A 15708-nucleotide genomic window follows, 5' to 3' on the forward strand; every position below is an offset into this window, starting at 1 on the left:
CCCCGCGGCCTCCCGGGGCGCGCTCTGCGGCTCGGACCCAAGGCGGCCGGTCCTTGACCCTTCAGAGGCTGAAGACGGGCGTTTGGCGCCGCTGCCTTCGCCAGACCTCACCTGCCGCGTGGCCCGACAGAAGGCCGGCTGCCCTCGCCGCTTACGGCTTGGGAATGAATGAATGCAGGAGCGGAGATACGGAAGCTCGGTGAATACCCTGACGGCGCCCAAAGGACTAAGAAGATAAGGTTCGGGGAAAAGTCAAAGTCACTTTGAAATAATTTTAAAGCGAATTTAGCAAAGAAGTCACATAAAATAGGCACCTACTTTTTAAGCTTAGCGGGCGTTTTTGTTGTGGTTTTTGAGACAGTGTCTCACTTTGTCGTCCTGGGTGGAGTGCTGTGGTGTCACAGCTCACAGCAACCTCTAGCTCTTGGGCTCAAGCGATTCTCTTGCCTCAGCCTCCCCAATAGCTGGGACTACAGGGGCCCTCCACAACGCACAGCTATTTTTTGTTTTGCAGTTTGGCCGGGGTTGGGTTCGAACCCGCCACCCTCGGTATATGGGGCCGGCGCCCTACTCACTGAGACGCAGGCGCCAGCCGCTTAACTGGAGTTTTAAAAACAAAATGAAAAATTTTTCATAGCCAATGCCTTTGATTTTGATCGAATGATTTCCGGTACTAATAGCTTTAAGAACTGATTATTTGCTATTTTTAAATATGAAAACGATGTATTAATATTTCATTACTAGGGCGGCGCCTGTGGCTTAGTGAGTAGGGTATCGGCCCCATATATTGAGGGTGGCAGGTTCGAACCCGGCCCTGGCCAAACTGCAACAACAAAAAAAATATTTCATTGGTGATCTCATTGATATTTAAAACAAAACAGTCATGTCAAAGCACAATTAAAAAATACAGAGATTTCCAAACTTTTAACAAATTCTAATCTAATTCTTAGTGATTTTTCATTCTCTTTCATAAAAGGCAAAGCCAAGATTTACAGCATGTAGAAAACCACAGTTAGCTAAGTAAAAATCTGTGTATGATCACTTTGAGTATAAAAACACATTAATTAATACATTTTTCTACACAGCAGAATCACATCCAATTTGGATCTCAAACCAAAAGGGACTTAATTATTAAAACAATAAAATTTTGTTGTAGAGATAAATCCCCAGATTGGACCCTGTAGTATTACAGCCAGGCACCTGTTTTGATCTGGGATCTGCTACACAAGTCCTCAACTAGAAACCGGATGAAACCACACTTCAGGGTCAGCAGAAAACAGTGGTCAATGTGGTATTTTGGTCAGCAGAAAACAGTGGTCAATGTGGAAAATATAGTATTTTCCAGCCCCTGGTACAGTATCCCCTTGTGTCTCACCAATGCTATCTCTAAGTAGCTATTTATTTAAAACTTAATATGAGTCAAGACCTTTGCATATAGTTTCATTAATCCTAATACCAGGGTTTATCATTCCTAGTTTACAAATAAGGCAACAGAGACACAAAGAAAAAGTGAAGGAATTCATTCCAGTACAGAGAGCTATAAACTAGTATGACCCAGACTGAACTGAATGCAAAGCATTCTCTCCTTAGGACTGAAAAGGCCTTGATTCAACAGAAGTCTCTGGAAAGGTAAACAGAAGCCCAAACGAGAGACATTTGAGTTTAGGTTGGTATTGGACTACCCATGGGACAATGCAGAGGAGTGGTTCTGAGGCGTCCCATATTCGACTATAGGTGGGTGCCCACCACAATGCTCAGCTATTTTGGTTGTAGTTGTCATTGTTGTTTGGCAGGCCTGGGTTGGATTCGAACCCACCAGCTCTGGTGTGTGTGGCTGGCGCCCTAGCCACTGAGCTATAGGTGCAGAGACCTGACAATGGATTCTTATATATGACACCAAAAGCACAAGCAACAAAAGAAAAGTAAATGGATATCATAAAAATTAAAAATTTTTGTGCATCAAAGGAAATTATCAAGAAACTAAAAAGACAACCCACAGAATGGGAGAAATATTTGCAGATCATATATATCATAACTCAGTTATTGGTTGGGTTGACTTAATCTACAGAGTCAACATTAATTGGTCCTTAGTGAAATGCAAATCAAAGCCATAAGGAAATACCAACTAGGATGACTAATCAAAAAAGGCAGGTAACGACAAGTGTTAGCAAGAATGTGGAGCAACTGGAACTATCATACACTGCTGATGGGAATGTAAAATGGTGTAGCTCTTTCTTGTTTGTTAATCTCTATTTATGAGGAGGACCTTTGAGTTTCAAAAATGATCACACTAGTCCCTAACGTACTTGCTCATCAACATAGGTTCCACTTCTGATTACACTTCGTAAAATATCAGTAAGCATAAGAGTGGATAACACCAACTGTACCTGTTTCTTTGACATTGTAGCCTGGTGATGTTTAGTCCGAGGGTTTTTGTTTGTTTGTTTTGTTTTTTCGAGACAGTCTCACTTTATCACCCCCGGTAGAGTGCTATGGCATTACAGCTCACAGCAATCTCCAACTCCTGGGCTTAGGCAATTATCTTGCCTCAGCCTCCCAAGTAGTTGGGACTATAGGCACCCACAATGCCCAGCTATTTTTTGTTGTTGTTACAGTTTGGCCGGGGTCAGGCTCAAACCTGCCACCCTTGGTATATGGGGCCAGCGCCCTACCCACTGAGCCACAGGCGCCGCCCTTTAGTCTGGGTTTTATAAAACATGCACTCTCTTAGTTGGCATCCAATAACCAATTTAAGAGATAGACTTTGGAGTCACACAGATTTGGGGCCATATCCCAGCCACATGACTTACAACCTACACAAATGTAGCAAGTGACTTAACCTTTCTAAATTGGCACTGCCTATCTGTAAGAGTATCGATAGTTACCAGGTTCCTTGAGGATTAAATATAATATGTAAAGTATATCCATAGTTCTTCAAATGTGCTAATCATTTAAAAAATAGTATTAATAGGGCAGTTCCAGCTAAGATGGAGTAAGCATACTCCATCCTATCTCTATCTAAACACACCCTGAAAACAGCTAAACACCTGGGACAGAATTCATGGATACTGAAAAGTAAATGGTAGCAGGCAGACTGGAAAAAGAAACTTGAAATATCCCCAGTTTACCAGTGAGTTTCTAATTTTTCTTTCCTCCGGTATCTCCTGCCCTGGACTCAAAGATAGCCCCAAACCCAGAACTGTGTGCTGAGTGTGGATAGAAAGAAGAAAAAGCTCTCAGGAGAAGCTCTCAGTATTTATTTGAAACAAAATGACAGCTAACCCCTTCAGAAGAGTTAGGAATTCCCTGTTTCTTTTTGGGTCTGTTGTTTTTTAATCCTCTCTGGTTCTGGCCCTGCAGGCTGTTGCAGTGGCAGCCAAGCAGCCCCTAAACTTGGAGGGTAGCTCTTATTGATGGCAGGAGAAACCCTGGTTGCAACAATGTCAGGGGACTGACTCCTCATTGCTTTTTTTTTTCTCTATCCCCTTGCCGCTTAGTCCTGGGAGCACACAGTCATGAGAAGTGCATAGTCGATTGGAAAAATTAAAGGCTTGGCTTTCTAGCCAGAGGAAGAGGAAGGGAAACCCTGGGAGCCAGAAAGTATAGGGAAGATCACAAAGAAGCAAGAACACAAGAAAATAATCACATAAAATTGTATACGGACTCCTGGGCTCACCTTGCAGGTGATCGACATTCATAAATCTGAAATTTTAAATAATAAATGTTTGACATATCAAACATCATACTAAAATTTTTCTTTTTTTTTTTTTTTGAGACAGAGTCTTACTATGTCCCCCTCAGTAGAGTGCTGTGCTGTCACAGCTCACAGCAACCTCCAATTCTTGGGCTTAAGCGATTCTCTTGTCTCAGCCTCCCAAGTGCTGGGACTGTAGGCACCTGCCACAATGCCTGGCTATTTGCTATTTTTTGTTGCAGTTGTCATTGTTGTTTAGCCTAGGCCGAGTTAGAACATGCCACCCTCCATATATGTGGCTAGCGCTGAAACCACTGTGCTATGGGCGCTGAGCCAATAACAACCCAATTTTTTAAAAAGTGATGGAATAGGCTCGGCACCTGTGGCTCAAGTGGCTAAGGCGCCAGCCACATACACCTAAGGTGTCGGGTTCAAATCCAGCCCGGGGCCCATCAAACAACAATGATGGCTGCAACCAAAAAATAGCTAGGCATTGTGGTGGGCGCCTGTGGTCCCAGCTACTTGGGAGGCGGAGGCAGGAGACTCGCTTGAACCCAAGAGTTAGAGGTTGCTGTGAGCTGTGATAGCACAGTACTCTACTGAGGGGGACATAGTAAGACTCTGTCTCACAAAAAAAAAAAGAAAGAAAAATTTTAGTATGATGTTTGAAGCTCTACCCAGGGGGACAGCTTGAGGCTCTGTCTCAAAAAAAAAAAAAAAAGAAAAAAAAACTGATGGAATAATTTGAACATTTCACTAAAAATGATTTAGAGATGGCAAATGAACACATGAGATGCCCAATAGCAGTAGTCCTCAAACTACCTCCCAACCTACCCGGTGTTTTTGCCGCCACTGCCTGTCCTGCTTAGCAGCCAACTCATCCTGGGGACTGCAGTCCAGCCCTCCAACAGTCTGAAGGACAGTGAACTGGCCCTCTGTTTAAAAAGTTTGAGGACCCCTGCCCAACAGCATTAGCCATTAGGCAGATGCAAATTTAAATAATAATGAGAAACTATTATACCCCTAATAGAATGGGTAAACAATTTAATTTTAAAAAGGACAATCCCAAGGATGTGAAGCAGCTAGAATTCTGATATGTTGCTAATGGCAGTGTGAAATGTTACAGCCGCTCTGGAAAACAGGCTGGCCACAGTTTAAACATACACTTGCCATGTGACCCAGCAGTCCCACTCAAGGAAAAGAAAAACCTATGTTCACACAAACACCTGTGCAGCAATGTTGATAGCAGCTATATATTCATAATTACCAAATACTGGAAACAACCTGAATGTCCTTGAACAGGTGACTAGATAGACTTCAGTACATCTATATAATGGAATTTTATTGCGTTGCTACTCAGCAATAAAAAGGGATGAACAACCAATGTCACACACCAGCCACATGAATGAATCACAGTGACACGCTAAGTGAAGGAAGCTAGTTTCAAGAGGTTACATGCTCTCTGATACCGTTTATATGACATTTGGAAAACGATAAAACCAAGGTTGATCTGTTCTCTGTTTAGCCAAGAGTTAGTTGGAGGGAACAAAATTACCCAAAGGGGTAAGGAAATTGTTCTGCACCCCGACTGGGGTGATAGTTACATGAAATTGTGCATGCGTTAGACTGTACGGAAAAGTCCATTTTTACTACATGTGAATTTTTAAAACACTAAATTTTAAAAGAGCAATTGATCTACTTTATACTTCATCTTCACCTGGATAAGATTTAAAGTGATTTCCTTTAACTCTGAGACATTTGGCTAATTATGTTAAAGCTACATGTAAAATTGAAGAAGAACATATTGTTGCCAGAACTTAAAAGCAGACTGAGAAGAGAGGTTCCATCCTCTTAAGAGCTGCTACCTTAGTTTCTCTCTTTTTATCCTATAGATGCTCTCACCTCCTTCCCAGCTCTCTGGGGCTCTTCCTCTGTCTCTTCCTTTCTCTCTCTCTCCTTTTCTTTTCCTTTGTCTTTATTCTATCTTAACTGATCATATTCTAATCTGAAGTATTTACTTTATATTTTTGTCACTAAAGACATTCAAACTTATACTTCTTATTCTTTATTTTGTAAAAATTGAGTAAACTGAATATTTTATATTTCTCCCTCAAAATTAGAATATTCTGCCAAATTACTTACATGTTGATTTTTTCACTTGAGAATCATTTTCCGAATTCATTGGTTGCTCAGGGGTTCTCAAGAAGGAGGGAAAAGTTTTTACACCCTGGTAGAGCCAGGAGACAAATCTTTCCCTTCAAAGGTGATATAAAACTTTCAATGTTTTATATTATGAATGAAGCTGTGTCTAGTGTAGATTCTCTCTTAAAAATTACTTCATAGGCTTGGTACCCATAGATCAGTGGTTAGGACACCAGCCACATACACCGAGGCGGGCAGGTTCAAACCCAGCCTGGGCCTGCTAAACAACAATGACAACCGCAACAAAAAAAATAGCCGGGTGTTGTGGTAGACACCTGTAGTCTCAGCTACTTGGGAGGCTGAGGCAAGAGAATTGCTTAAGCCCCAGAATTAAGAGAGGTTGCTGTGAGCTGTGACATTACAGGACTCTAATGAGGGCAACATAGTAAAACTCTGTCTCAAAGAAAAAAAAATGAAATTATACTTATTCCTTTCTTATGTTTAAAAAGTTTTTGAGAGGTGCACACAGCAATTTTCCAGTAATGCATTCCTTTAGGCCTATAAATGGAGCTGGTCATATTGCAGTTCCTTGAATAAAGTAGATATACCCAAAACAATCAATTGTTTTTATATCTATTGTTTTGATATCTCTCAAAAAATCTTTTTTTTTGAGAGAGAGTCCCACTTTGTCACCCATGGTAGACTGCTGTGGAGTCACAGTTCACAGCAACCTCAAGTCTTTTTGTTGTTGTTGCAGTTATCAGTGTTGTTTAGTTGGCCCAGGCCGGGTTTGAACCCCCCAGTCTTGGTATATGTGGCTGATGCCATGCTACAGGTGCCGAACCAACTTCAAAGTCTTGGGCCTAAGTGATTCTCTTGCCTCAGCCTCCCAAGTAGCTGGAACTACAGGTACCCACCACAATGCCCAGCTATTTTTAGAGATGAGATTTCAGTCTGGATCAGGCTGGTCTTGAACTTGTGAGCTCAGGGAATCCTCCATCCTCAGCCTCCGGAGTGTTAGCATTACAGGCATGAGCCACTATGCCTGGCATGATTAATTAATTTTTTTTTTTGAGACAGAGTTTTACTCTGTCAGCCTGGGTAGAGTGCCAGGGCATCATCATAGCTCATAGCAACCTCAAACTGCTGGTTCCAGCGATCCTCTTACCCCAGCCTCCAAAGTAGCTGGGACTATAGGAGCTCGCCACAACACCTGGCTAGTTTTTCTTTCTTTCTTTCTTTCTTTTTTTTTTTTTTTTAGTAGAAACAGGGTCTCACTCTTGCTCAGGCTGGTCAGCAACTCCTGACCTCATGTGAGCCATCCACCTTGGCTTCCCAAAATGCTAGGATTACAGGCATGAGTGCCAGGCCTCCCTAAGAGAGATTTCTTTTTTTTTTTTTTCCCTAGTTAAAACTCTTTTTTCTTGTTGGGGATTCATTGTGGGTACAGGTTACACTGATTGCATTTGTTAGGTAAAGTCCCTCTTACAACCTAAGAGAGATTTTTAAGATTGAGTTGCAAATGGTTTATGTCACACAGACATAGCCATTTTCATTTAAAGGTGATTAACAGAATTAAATTCAGTGCTAAACAAAGATGACAGGTTAAGAATGAAAATGAGTTAAAGAAGGCTGTGGCTGGTTCACGCCTGTAATCTTAGCACTCTGGAAGGCCAAGCCGGATGGATTGCTTGAGCTGAGTAGTTCTAGACCAGCCTGAGCCAAAGCAAGACCCCTGCCTCTAAGAAGTAGCAGGGCATCATGCTGGGCGCCTATAGTCCCAGCTGCAAGGGAGGCTGAGAAAAGAGGATCTTGTGAGCCCAAGAGTTTGAGGTTGCTGTGAGCTGTGATGCCACAGCACTCTACCATGGGTAGACAAAGAGAGGGTGACAATGAGAAACTCTGTCTCAAAATAAAAAACAAGAAGAGCTAAACTTGCTTGTGGGTTCACAAGACAAAGCTCAATAAACTTTGGTAGACTAAGAATTTCTGTACAAATAAATATCTGAGCCAGTTCATCACATAAAAAAGCAGTTTTTCATATAACCAAAATAGAAAAAGCATTTTACTCTTATCTCCGCTGCCGTCTTCATGTTGTCCCCCACCGTCCTTTGTATCTTCATCTTCAGAGTTTTCTACTTCCTGAATAACCATCCTTTTCCCTTTGGTTTGAGTCTTGGATGCAGGTTCAGAATTTTTCAGATCTCTCTCAACCTCTGATAAGATTTTCTACAACATAAGCACCATATTAAAGAAAATGTTTCCTTTAATTAAAAATATAATCATTCAGGTAAAAATATAAAGATGATAAAAATGAATAAAGATAACTAAGATAAGGCATCTTAGGTGGTGTGTTTTCTTTTCTTTTTCAATGCAACTTTATTGCTTTGTCTGATTGTAATTATGCATGTCCGTGGCTTAAAACACACACACACACACAAAACAAAACTTAGAGTAACAAGTATATTAAAAAAAAAAATGACCTGAAATGTTGCCACTCAGGTAATACTGATACCAGACAAAGTGGCACCCCAGCCAGCTCAGCTGAGCAGGGTTGGGGGACCTGCTGCCTCCGTCTTGGCTGCAGCAGCTGGCAAAGGAACCGGCAGGCTGGAGCAAGTGGAGGGAGCTTTCCTCTCCCACCGGAGGCTCTAGTAGCAAAAAAGACCAGACCTAGCAGGGGAAAACACTGGCTCCTCCACTGCATCCCTAATTGGTCCATTTTCAATTCTGCTCCTGAAAATAGACCAATCAGCTCAGCTTTCAGCTCATTGGACAACTGCCCCTGTATAAACCCCTGAGTAGAAGGCCTAGGGGCAGACTGTTGTTCACCTTCCGGGAGAGAGAGCAGGAGAGCAAAGACATCAGCAGATCGTCGCAGACCATTAGGGGAGAGAGAGCAGAAGAAGAGCTGTAACACTTGGATCCTGCTCTGCAAGGAAGTTTGGCTTTTTGTAAGAGCTGTAACACTTGCATCCTGCCCTGCAAGGAGGTTTGGCTCTTTGTAAGAGCTGTGACACTTGTATAAAACCTATCTTATCCTGCTCTGCAAGGGTTGGCTCTTTGTAAGAGCTGTAATACCTCTGCAAATAAAACCTAACTTCCATCCTGTGGTCCGTCGATTCATTCATCGAATCGTCGAGACCAAGAGGCTGGAAATCCAATATCAAAAGTCGGGTATCAATACCACTGACATTAAGAGATGAGAAAGAAAGAGGAGAGCAGAGAGCAGGGAGTGAAAGAAGGGAAGAGAAGGGGAGAGGGGAGAAGAGGAAGAGAATGTGGCATCCCAAAGGAAGAAAGGAGGAATGCCGGCCTGTGTTTAACTTTTAAGAAACTGCCAAACCGTTTTCTAAAATAATGGTATCATTTTATATTCCCAAGAATATATTATACATATATATATTCTTCTATGTTCTCACAACACTTGAGGACCTTTTTTAAGTTTAGGTATTTTTTCCTTTTTTTGAGACAGAGTCTCCCTGGATCAACCTGAAGAGTGCTGTAGCATCACAGCTCACAGCAACCTCCAACTCTTGGGTTCAAGTGATTCTCTTGCCTCAGCCTTCCAAGGAGCTGGAACTACAGGCGCCTCCCACAACACCCAGCTATTTTTTGGTTGTAGTTTTCACTGTTGTTCGGCAGGCCCGGACTGGGTTCAAACCTTCCAGCTCCAGTGTATATGGCTAGTACCCTAGCTGCTGAGCTACAGGCACTGAGCCTCAAGTGATCCTCTTGACTTAGCCTCCCAGAGTGCTAGGATTACAGGTGTGAGCCACTTCCCTGGCCTGTGGCTTCTTGTCTTTTTATTTTCTTAATAGTGTCTTTCAAAGAGCAGACATTTTTAATTTTGATGAAGTCCAATTTATCAACCATTTCTTTTATGAATTTCAATTTTCATGTCATCTTTAATAAATATTTGTCTAATCCAAGGTCATAAAAGTTTTCTCATTGTTTTCTAAAACTTTTATAATTTGGGCTTTATATTAAAGTATATGATCCATTTTGAGTTAACCTTTGCATATGATTAAGAAAAAAGGCATTTGTCCTAAAAATTAATAGGTAAACATGAAATTGTTTTGAGTAGGCTTGGCCCCCGTACCACAGTGGTTATGGCACCAGCCACATACACCAAGGCTGGTGGGTTCAAACCCAGCCTGGGCCAGCTAAAGAACAATGACAACTACAACAAAAAATAGCCAGGTGGGTGCCTGTAGTCCCAGCTACTTGGGAGGCTGAGGCAAGAGAATCATTTAGGCCCAAGAGTTAGAAGTTACCATGAGCTGTGACACCATGGTATTCTACCAAGGGCGACAAAGTGAGATTCTGTCTAAAAGAATAAAAGAATAACCAAGAAATTGTGTTTTAGTGTAATAGTGTAATAGTGAAATTAAAGGTAGTTGTCTTTATTTCAATTTTTTTTCTTTTACAGTGTTGTTGCATTAACTTTTTAAGAAATATAGCCACTATAAAAGGAAATATTATGGGGAAAAGATGCATTCCTAAGCTGGACCCTAAATGTAACATTAAATGCTGACTTGACAAAAGCAGCTGATACTCAGAGGCACTGGCTGCCACCTGGAGAGAATGCCATAGATTACCTGATAGGGTATGTGGAAACTCAGTGACAACTTATTGCTGGAAGATAATTCTCCATGGGTTTCTCCTGTTTCTGACTATACTTTGAGTAGAGGTACTAAACCATCTCAATTCTGGACATCTTTTCAAGATGTTTGTAGTGAGAACAGTCATGGAAAATAGAAAGAGCACTTAATGGTAAAGGAGAGGGCAGGTTTATTTGCTTTCCAGCATAAAAAAGATGTGTTTCCCTCTAGAGTAGAGGTTGGACATGTTTGCTTGTAGAAGAGGAGTTCCTAAATGTTGTATCCATGAGCCATCACACAAAACCACTGAGTATGCAACACCCACTTGGGCCACTCTGTGTCTCCCCTGTAGGACTTGGGAGCCACAGGAACTGTCATGAACATGAAGCCCATCTGCTTAGTGCGCCATGAGTAACAAAGGCCTTTGTGCCTGAACTGGGATATCCTGTATCCTTTGCTAGGGCACCTTGTTAATTTGCAAGTCAGGGAAAATCTCAGTCATTGACACTTACCTCTATTCTCAGGCCTTCCCACAGATCCACCTAAGTCACTGGTTCTCAACCTGTGGGTCACAACCCCTTTGTAACAATGAAAACACATCCTGCATATCAGATATTTATATTACAATTCATAACAGTAGCAAAATTACAGTTATGAAATAGCAACAAAAATAATTTTATGTTTGGGGGTCACCACAACATGAGGAACTGTATTAAAGGGTCTCGGCCTTTAGGAGGCATTAGGAAGGTTGAGAAGCACTGCCCTAAGTGGATATCTGAGTCAGTCTGCTCAGCCAGGCAGTGTAGTGCATGTTATCAAACGATGCCATGCTTACCATGCTAGCTACACAGGGAAACATTCTTCCTTGGCCATGGAGCCCATCCCTAATCCTACCTAGACAACTTCTATACCACTCAGTATTAATAAAGTGAGATTAGCTCAGGGCAAAGCATTGTCTACGTTACTATAGGAAAGAGAAAAATTAAATGCCTGGCTAGTTTTGCTATTTTTAGTAGAGATGGGGTCTCACTCTTGCTCAGGCTGCTTTCCAACTCCTGAGCTCAAGCAATTCACCTGCCTAGCCTTTGAGGTGCTAGGATTCTAGGTGTGAGCCACCATGCCTGGACAAAAATTAAGAATTAAATACTTGTCATTTAGAGGTAAGCTTATAGTTTGGGGGGAAAAAAGAATCTGCTCTCTTTCATTTCAAATAGATGTTAACATTTTAAGATGTGAAGATCCTCACCTTAATTTATTCAGCAAGATTGATATTATTGAAACATAAACATAGAAACAGCCTACTATAGAATTAGGTGAGAAATCACTTTCTGTACTGACCTTAGCCAAATCATTATCAGGCTCAGCGTCCAGCACTTTACTCAAATCTTCTATGGCTTCCTGAAGCTTGTTTTGATGTTTATATGTGGTGGCTCGGCGCAGAAGAGCTGAAAATTTGCCAAAAATAGGTTATATTTTTTAACCTATGGCATTATGGTCATAATATATTTTGCAAATGGAAGAATGTAAGTAGCACAGAAAACTTTCACATGTAATTGTGCAAAGCTTAACTACACTGCCTTTCATGTTGTTTGCACAGAAGATGACGCTGAGGTAGACAGAAGAGGCTAGTCAGGCAGCTGTCCCTTCTAAGGACCCTCTGGGCCTCTGGCATCCCCAGCTCTCTCAGCTCCTCCAAGGGCTAAGAGACTTCATACCTTAACCCATCACAGGTGCCACATTGCACTGCAAGTTTCAGAAGGTTTTCACTGAATAATGTTTTCCTTCTTATAATCATCACTAGCATTATTTCACCACTTTCCCAAAACTTAGACAATCCCTTCTCAAAATTTAGTATTTTAGTGACCAGCATCTAGTTCAGAATTTGGCTCATTAGGGCAATCTATATAGCAGTCTCCAAAGTCAATGGAAGGAGTTACTTAACTCAGCAAACTGACAAAATCTTGATTAAATCAGCTAGGCTCAGGAATTGAGCGCTTTAGTAATTTGCATCAGATTTTTTTGGTAGCTTTCAACCTGTAACCTAATAATTACTTAATACTGACAATGAATACCTCTTGTCCCATCATTATCCATCATATAGTAAGAAAACTTTGTGTAAAAAGCCATTATTTGGAAAAGATTAAAGTTTGGTCACTCTGAAAACTGAGAAATTTACACCTGACATTTTAATACGCTATTTTTAAAACATAATTATAAATCTGACCCATGTGATTTCAGTCTTAGAATGAAAATCTAAAGGATAAATCATCTTGTTACAAATTTACTTTGTGTACAGGTTTGATATTGGTACTGAGATTGCTGAATAGAATTTTCCATGAAGAATTATTCATGATATAACAATAGAATTTCCATGAAGAATATTCATGACAAAGTTTTAAAGTTTCTTTTAAACTTTTTATTTTGAAATCATTTGAGATTTATAGAAAAGTTGCAAAGATAGTATCAAGAGTTCCTTCACTCACCTTCCCCTAATACTAACATCTTACACAACCATGGTACGTTTGCCAAAACTCAGAAATTAATTTCGAGACAATACTATTAACTGAACTACAGATCTTATTTGGGTTTTACCAGTTTTTTCACGTATGTCCTTTTTTAGTTTCAGGATGGAATCCAAGTTAACACATTGTTTTTAGAACAATTATCTTTTGAGATAAAAAATAAAGTTTTAAAGAGAAAATTATTTATTCACTTAAGCAAACATAAGATTTCATGTTTTACAGCTATCTACTACATTTGGTTATGCTAAATTTGTTTTTCTAATACTGAAGATTCAGGCACTTCAGAAATTATTCAAACAAAGAAGAATTCAAACATATGCCATTCCAGCCGCAGAAGAGTTGCACAGTGCTGAGTCCTGGCTCTGTCATCTGTTAGCCATGTGATCCTGGGCGAATTGCTTAATTTGCCTGTGCCTTGGTCTCCTCTTTTGTAAAAAGAGGAACCATGTCTGCATCTCAACGAGGCTGTTGTTAAAATTAACACATATAAAGTGCCTGGCATAGGGCCTGAGTGGTGGGGGCCCCTAGAAAACAGCAAAACCTTCACCAGGCACTTGTCCAGGGCTGGAACCCATCAGTACTCTGTGATAGAGACCAGCTTGCACAAAATACAGGCCCAAGGGGATTTTATTGGTAAAGGGGGTGGCTATCCATGACAATGACAGTGGCAGCTGACATAACATATCCGTGGTTTCTGCCCTGCTCTACAATATAGGTACTGAAGGAGCTAAGGAAATTTCACCCCAAAATATGATTCTTTGGTATATAGAATATTTCAAATTAGAAGGCCATTTTTGATCAGAAAGCACTGGCCTTTCTATAAAACCTGAGAAACCAGATTTAGAATCTGAAAAGGCTGCTAACCTCCTTATTGCATACTAGTAGACTGGCCCTAAGATCATTTGAAGCACATAACTGTCTCTCAGATTATTTCCACTCACCTACACATGCCCCCTAGCAACCACTTGCTCTAGGTATACCTTCTACAGTCCCCCCTTCCACTCTTCTAAAAGGCATCTTTAAAAGTCACTGGCCATCTCTGAGACTTTGGATAATCCTTCTTGTGGTTCCCCCCATGTGCATGGTATTTAGAAATAAACCTTTCTCTTATTAATCTACCATAACTGTGAGTTGATCTTTGCAGCAAACCAGATGAAGGGAGAAAGGCAAGTTTCACCATGATCCCTACAGTACAAAGGGGTACATTCCATGTGTAAAAACTAAGTGTGCATATTTATTTGAATATATAAATGTTTAAGAAACATAATGTGGGCTCCGCGCCTGTGGCTCAAGTGGCTAAGGCGCCAGCCACATACACCTAAGGTGGCGGGTTCAAATCCAGCCCAGCCCGCCAAATAACAATAACGGCTGCAACCAAAAAATAGCCAGGCGTTGTGGCGGCACCCGTGGTCCCAGCTACTTGGGAGGCGGAGGCAGGAGACTGGCTTGAGCCTAGGAGTTGGAGGTTGCTGTGAGCTGTGAAGCCACGGCAGTCTACCCAGGGGCATAGCTTGAGGCTCTTTCTCAAAAAAAAAAAAAAGAAAAAAGAAAAAAGAAACATAATGTGCCTATTACAATGTTTGTGCCTCCCTCTTGGAATAATTCCTTCTTGAAGCAGCAAAGTTTGACTGGCATACTTCAGGCTTGAACCAAGACAAAGGGGTCAAACACAGAGACAGGGAATCAAGACAGAGTCCAGGTTTATTGTGGAAAGATATAGTCAGTTTTGGACAAGTTTAATTTAAAATTAAATTATTATTAATTTACAATTAAAAATGAATTATATATAGCCATCTAGGTGGAAATGCCCACAAAGAGGCTGGTAGGGGCACTAGAGCTCCAGTGTAGGTTAATTATTTTCTCATATCATTAAATACCAGAAAATCCATATCAATTATACCTAATTTTTTTTTTTTGAGACAGAGTCTCACTGTGTCACCCTCAGTAGAGTGCTGCAGCGTCACAGCTCATAGCAATCTCAAACTCTTGGGCTTAAGCAATTCTTTTGCCTCTGCTTCCCAAGTAGCTGGGACTATACGAGCCCACCACAACACCTGGTTATTTTTTTGTTGCAGTTGTCATTGTTGTTTAGCAGGCCCAGGCTGGGCTCAAACCCACCAGCCTTGGTGAATGTGGCTGGTACCCTACTCACTGAGCTATGGGCGCTGAGCCAATTATACCTAATTTTTTTTTTGGATAAAAACATAGTTGAAATACAAGCTGGAGATATTTCTCTTAAGAAAAAAAAAATTGTATTCAATCTTCTGAGATTATTAGCTACCTCAGTATAAATTAATCAGGGACTTAAATTCCAAGTTCCACAGAGAAGTAAATTTTTGAAAGTAGTGATTCATATTGAAGTAGCTAAGGAAATTTTATCTAAAAATACGACTACTTAACATAAAGAATATTTCGAATTAAAGGCCATTCACAATTAGAAAGCATTGGAAGGGTTTGTCTTTCTATCTGCATAAAATCAGACTGACCTGATCAGGTGATTAAAGGAGGCAACAGATTCCTTTCCTCCCTGAACCTAGCAGACCTGGCCCAAATCATTTAAAACCCAATACCTGTCCCTTAGGTTAATTTACAAGTCAATCTGTCATCCACTTTTCATCCTCCTTAGCAACCACTTGCTGTACCCATACTCCACCTTCTACCCTCCCTTCAAAAAAGGCATCTAGGCTCGGCGCCTATAGCTCAACCGGCTAAGGTGCCAGCCACGTACACCTAAGGTGGCGGGTTC

At 41.0% G+C, this 15708-nt stretch overlaps 1 protein-coding gene across 1 annotated transcript in view; it reads right to left on the bottom strand.

Moving 5' to 3' along the window:
* SPAG1 (sperm associated antigen 1) overlaps positions 1 to 15708 on the bottom strand; it is a 61170-nt gene that overhangs the window by 24799 nt on the left and 20663 nt on the right. Inside the window, exons 8-10 of the mRNA XM_012809503.1 lie at positions 11779 to 11885; positions 7848 to 8065; positions 112 to 226 (exon numbers count right to left, since the gene is read on the bottom strand). Of these exons, the coding sequence (XP_012664957.1) occupies positions 112 to 226; positions 7848 to 8065; positions 11779 to 11885 (440 nt within the window). The remainder of the gene's footprint in view (positions 1 to 111; positions 227 to 7847; positions 8066 to 11778; positions 11886 to 15708) is intronic.

This window comes from Otolemur garnettii, unplaced genomic scaffold, assembly GCF_000181295.1.
Source record: "Otolemur garnettii isolate 467f Iridium unplaced genomic scaffold, OtoGar3 scaffold00004, whole genome shotgun sequence".
NCBI classification, from domain to species: domain Eukaryota; kingdom Metazoa; phylum Chordata; class Mammalia; order Primates; family Galagidae; genus Otolemur; species Otolemur garnettii.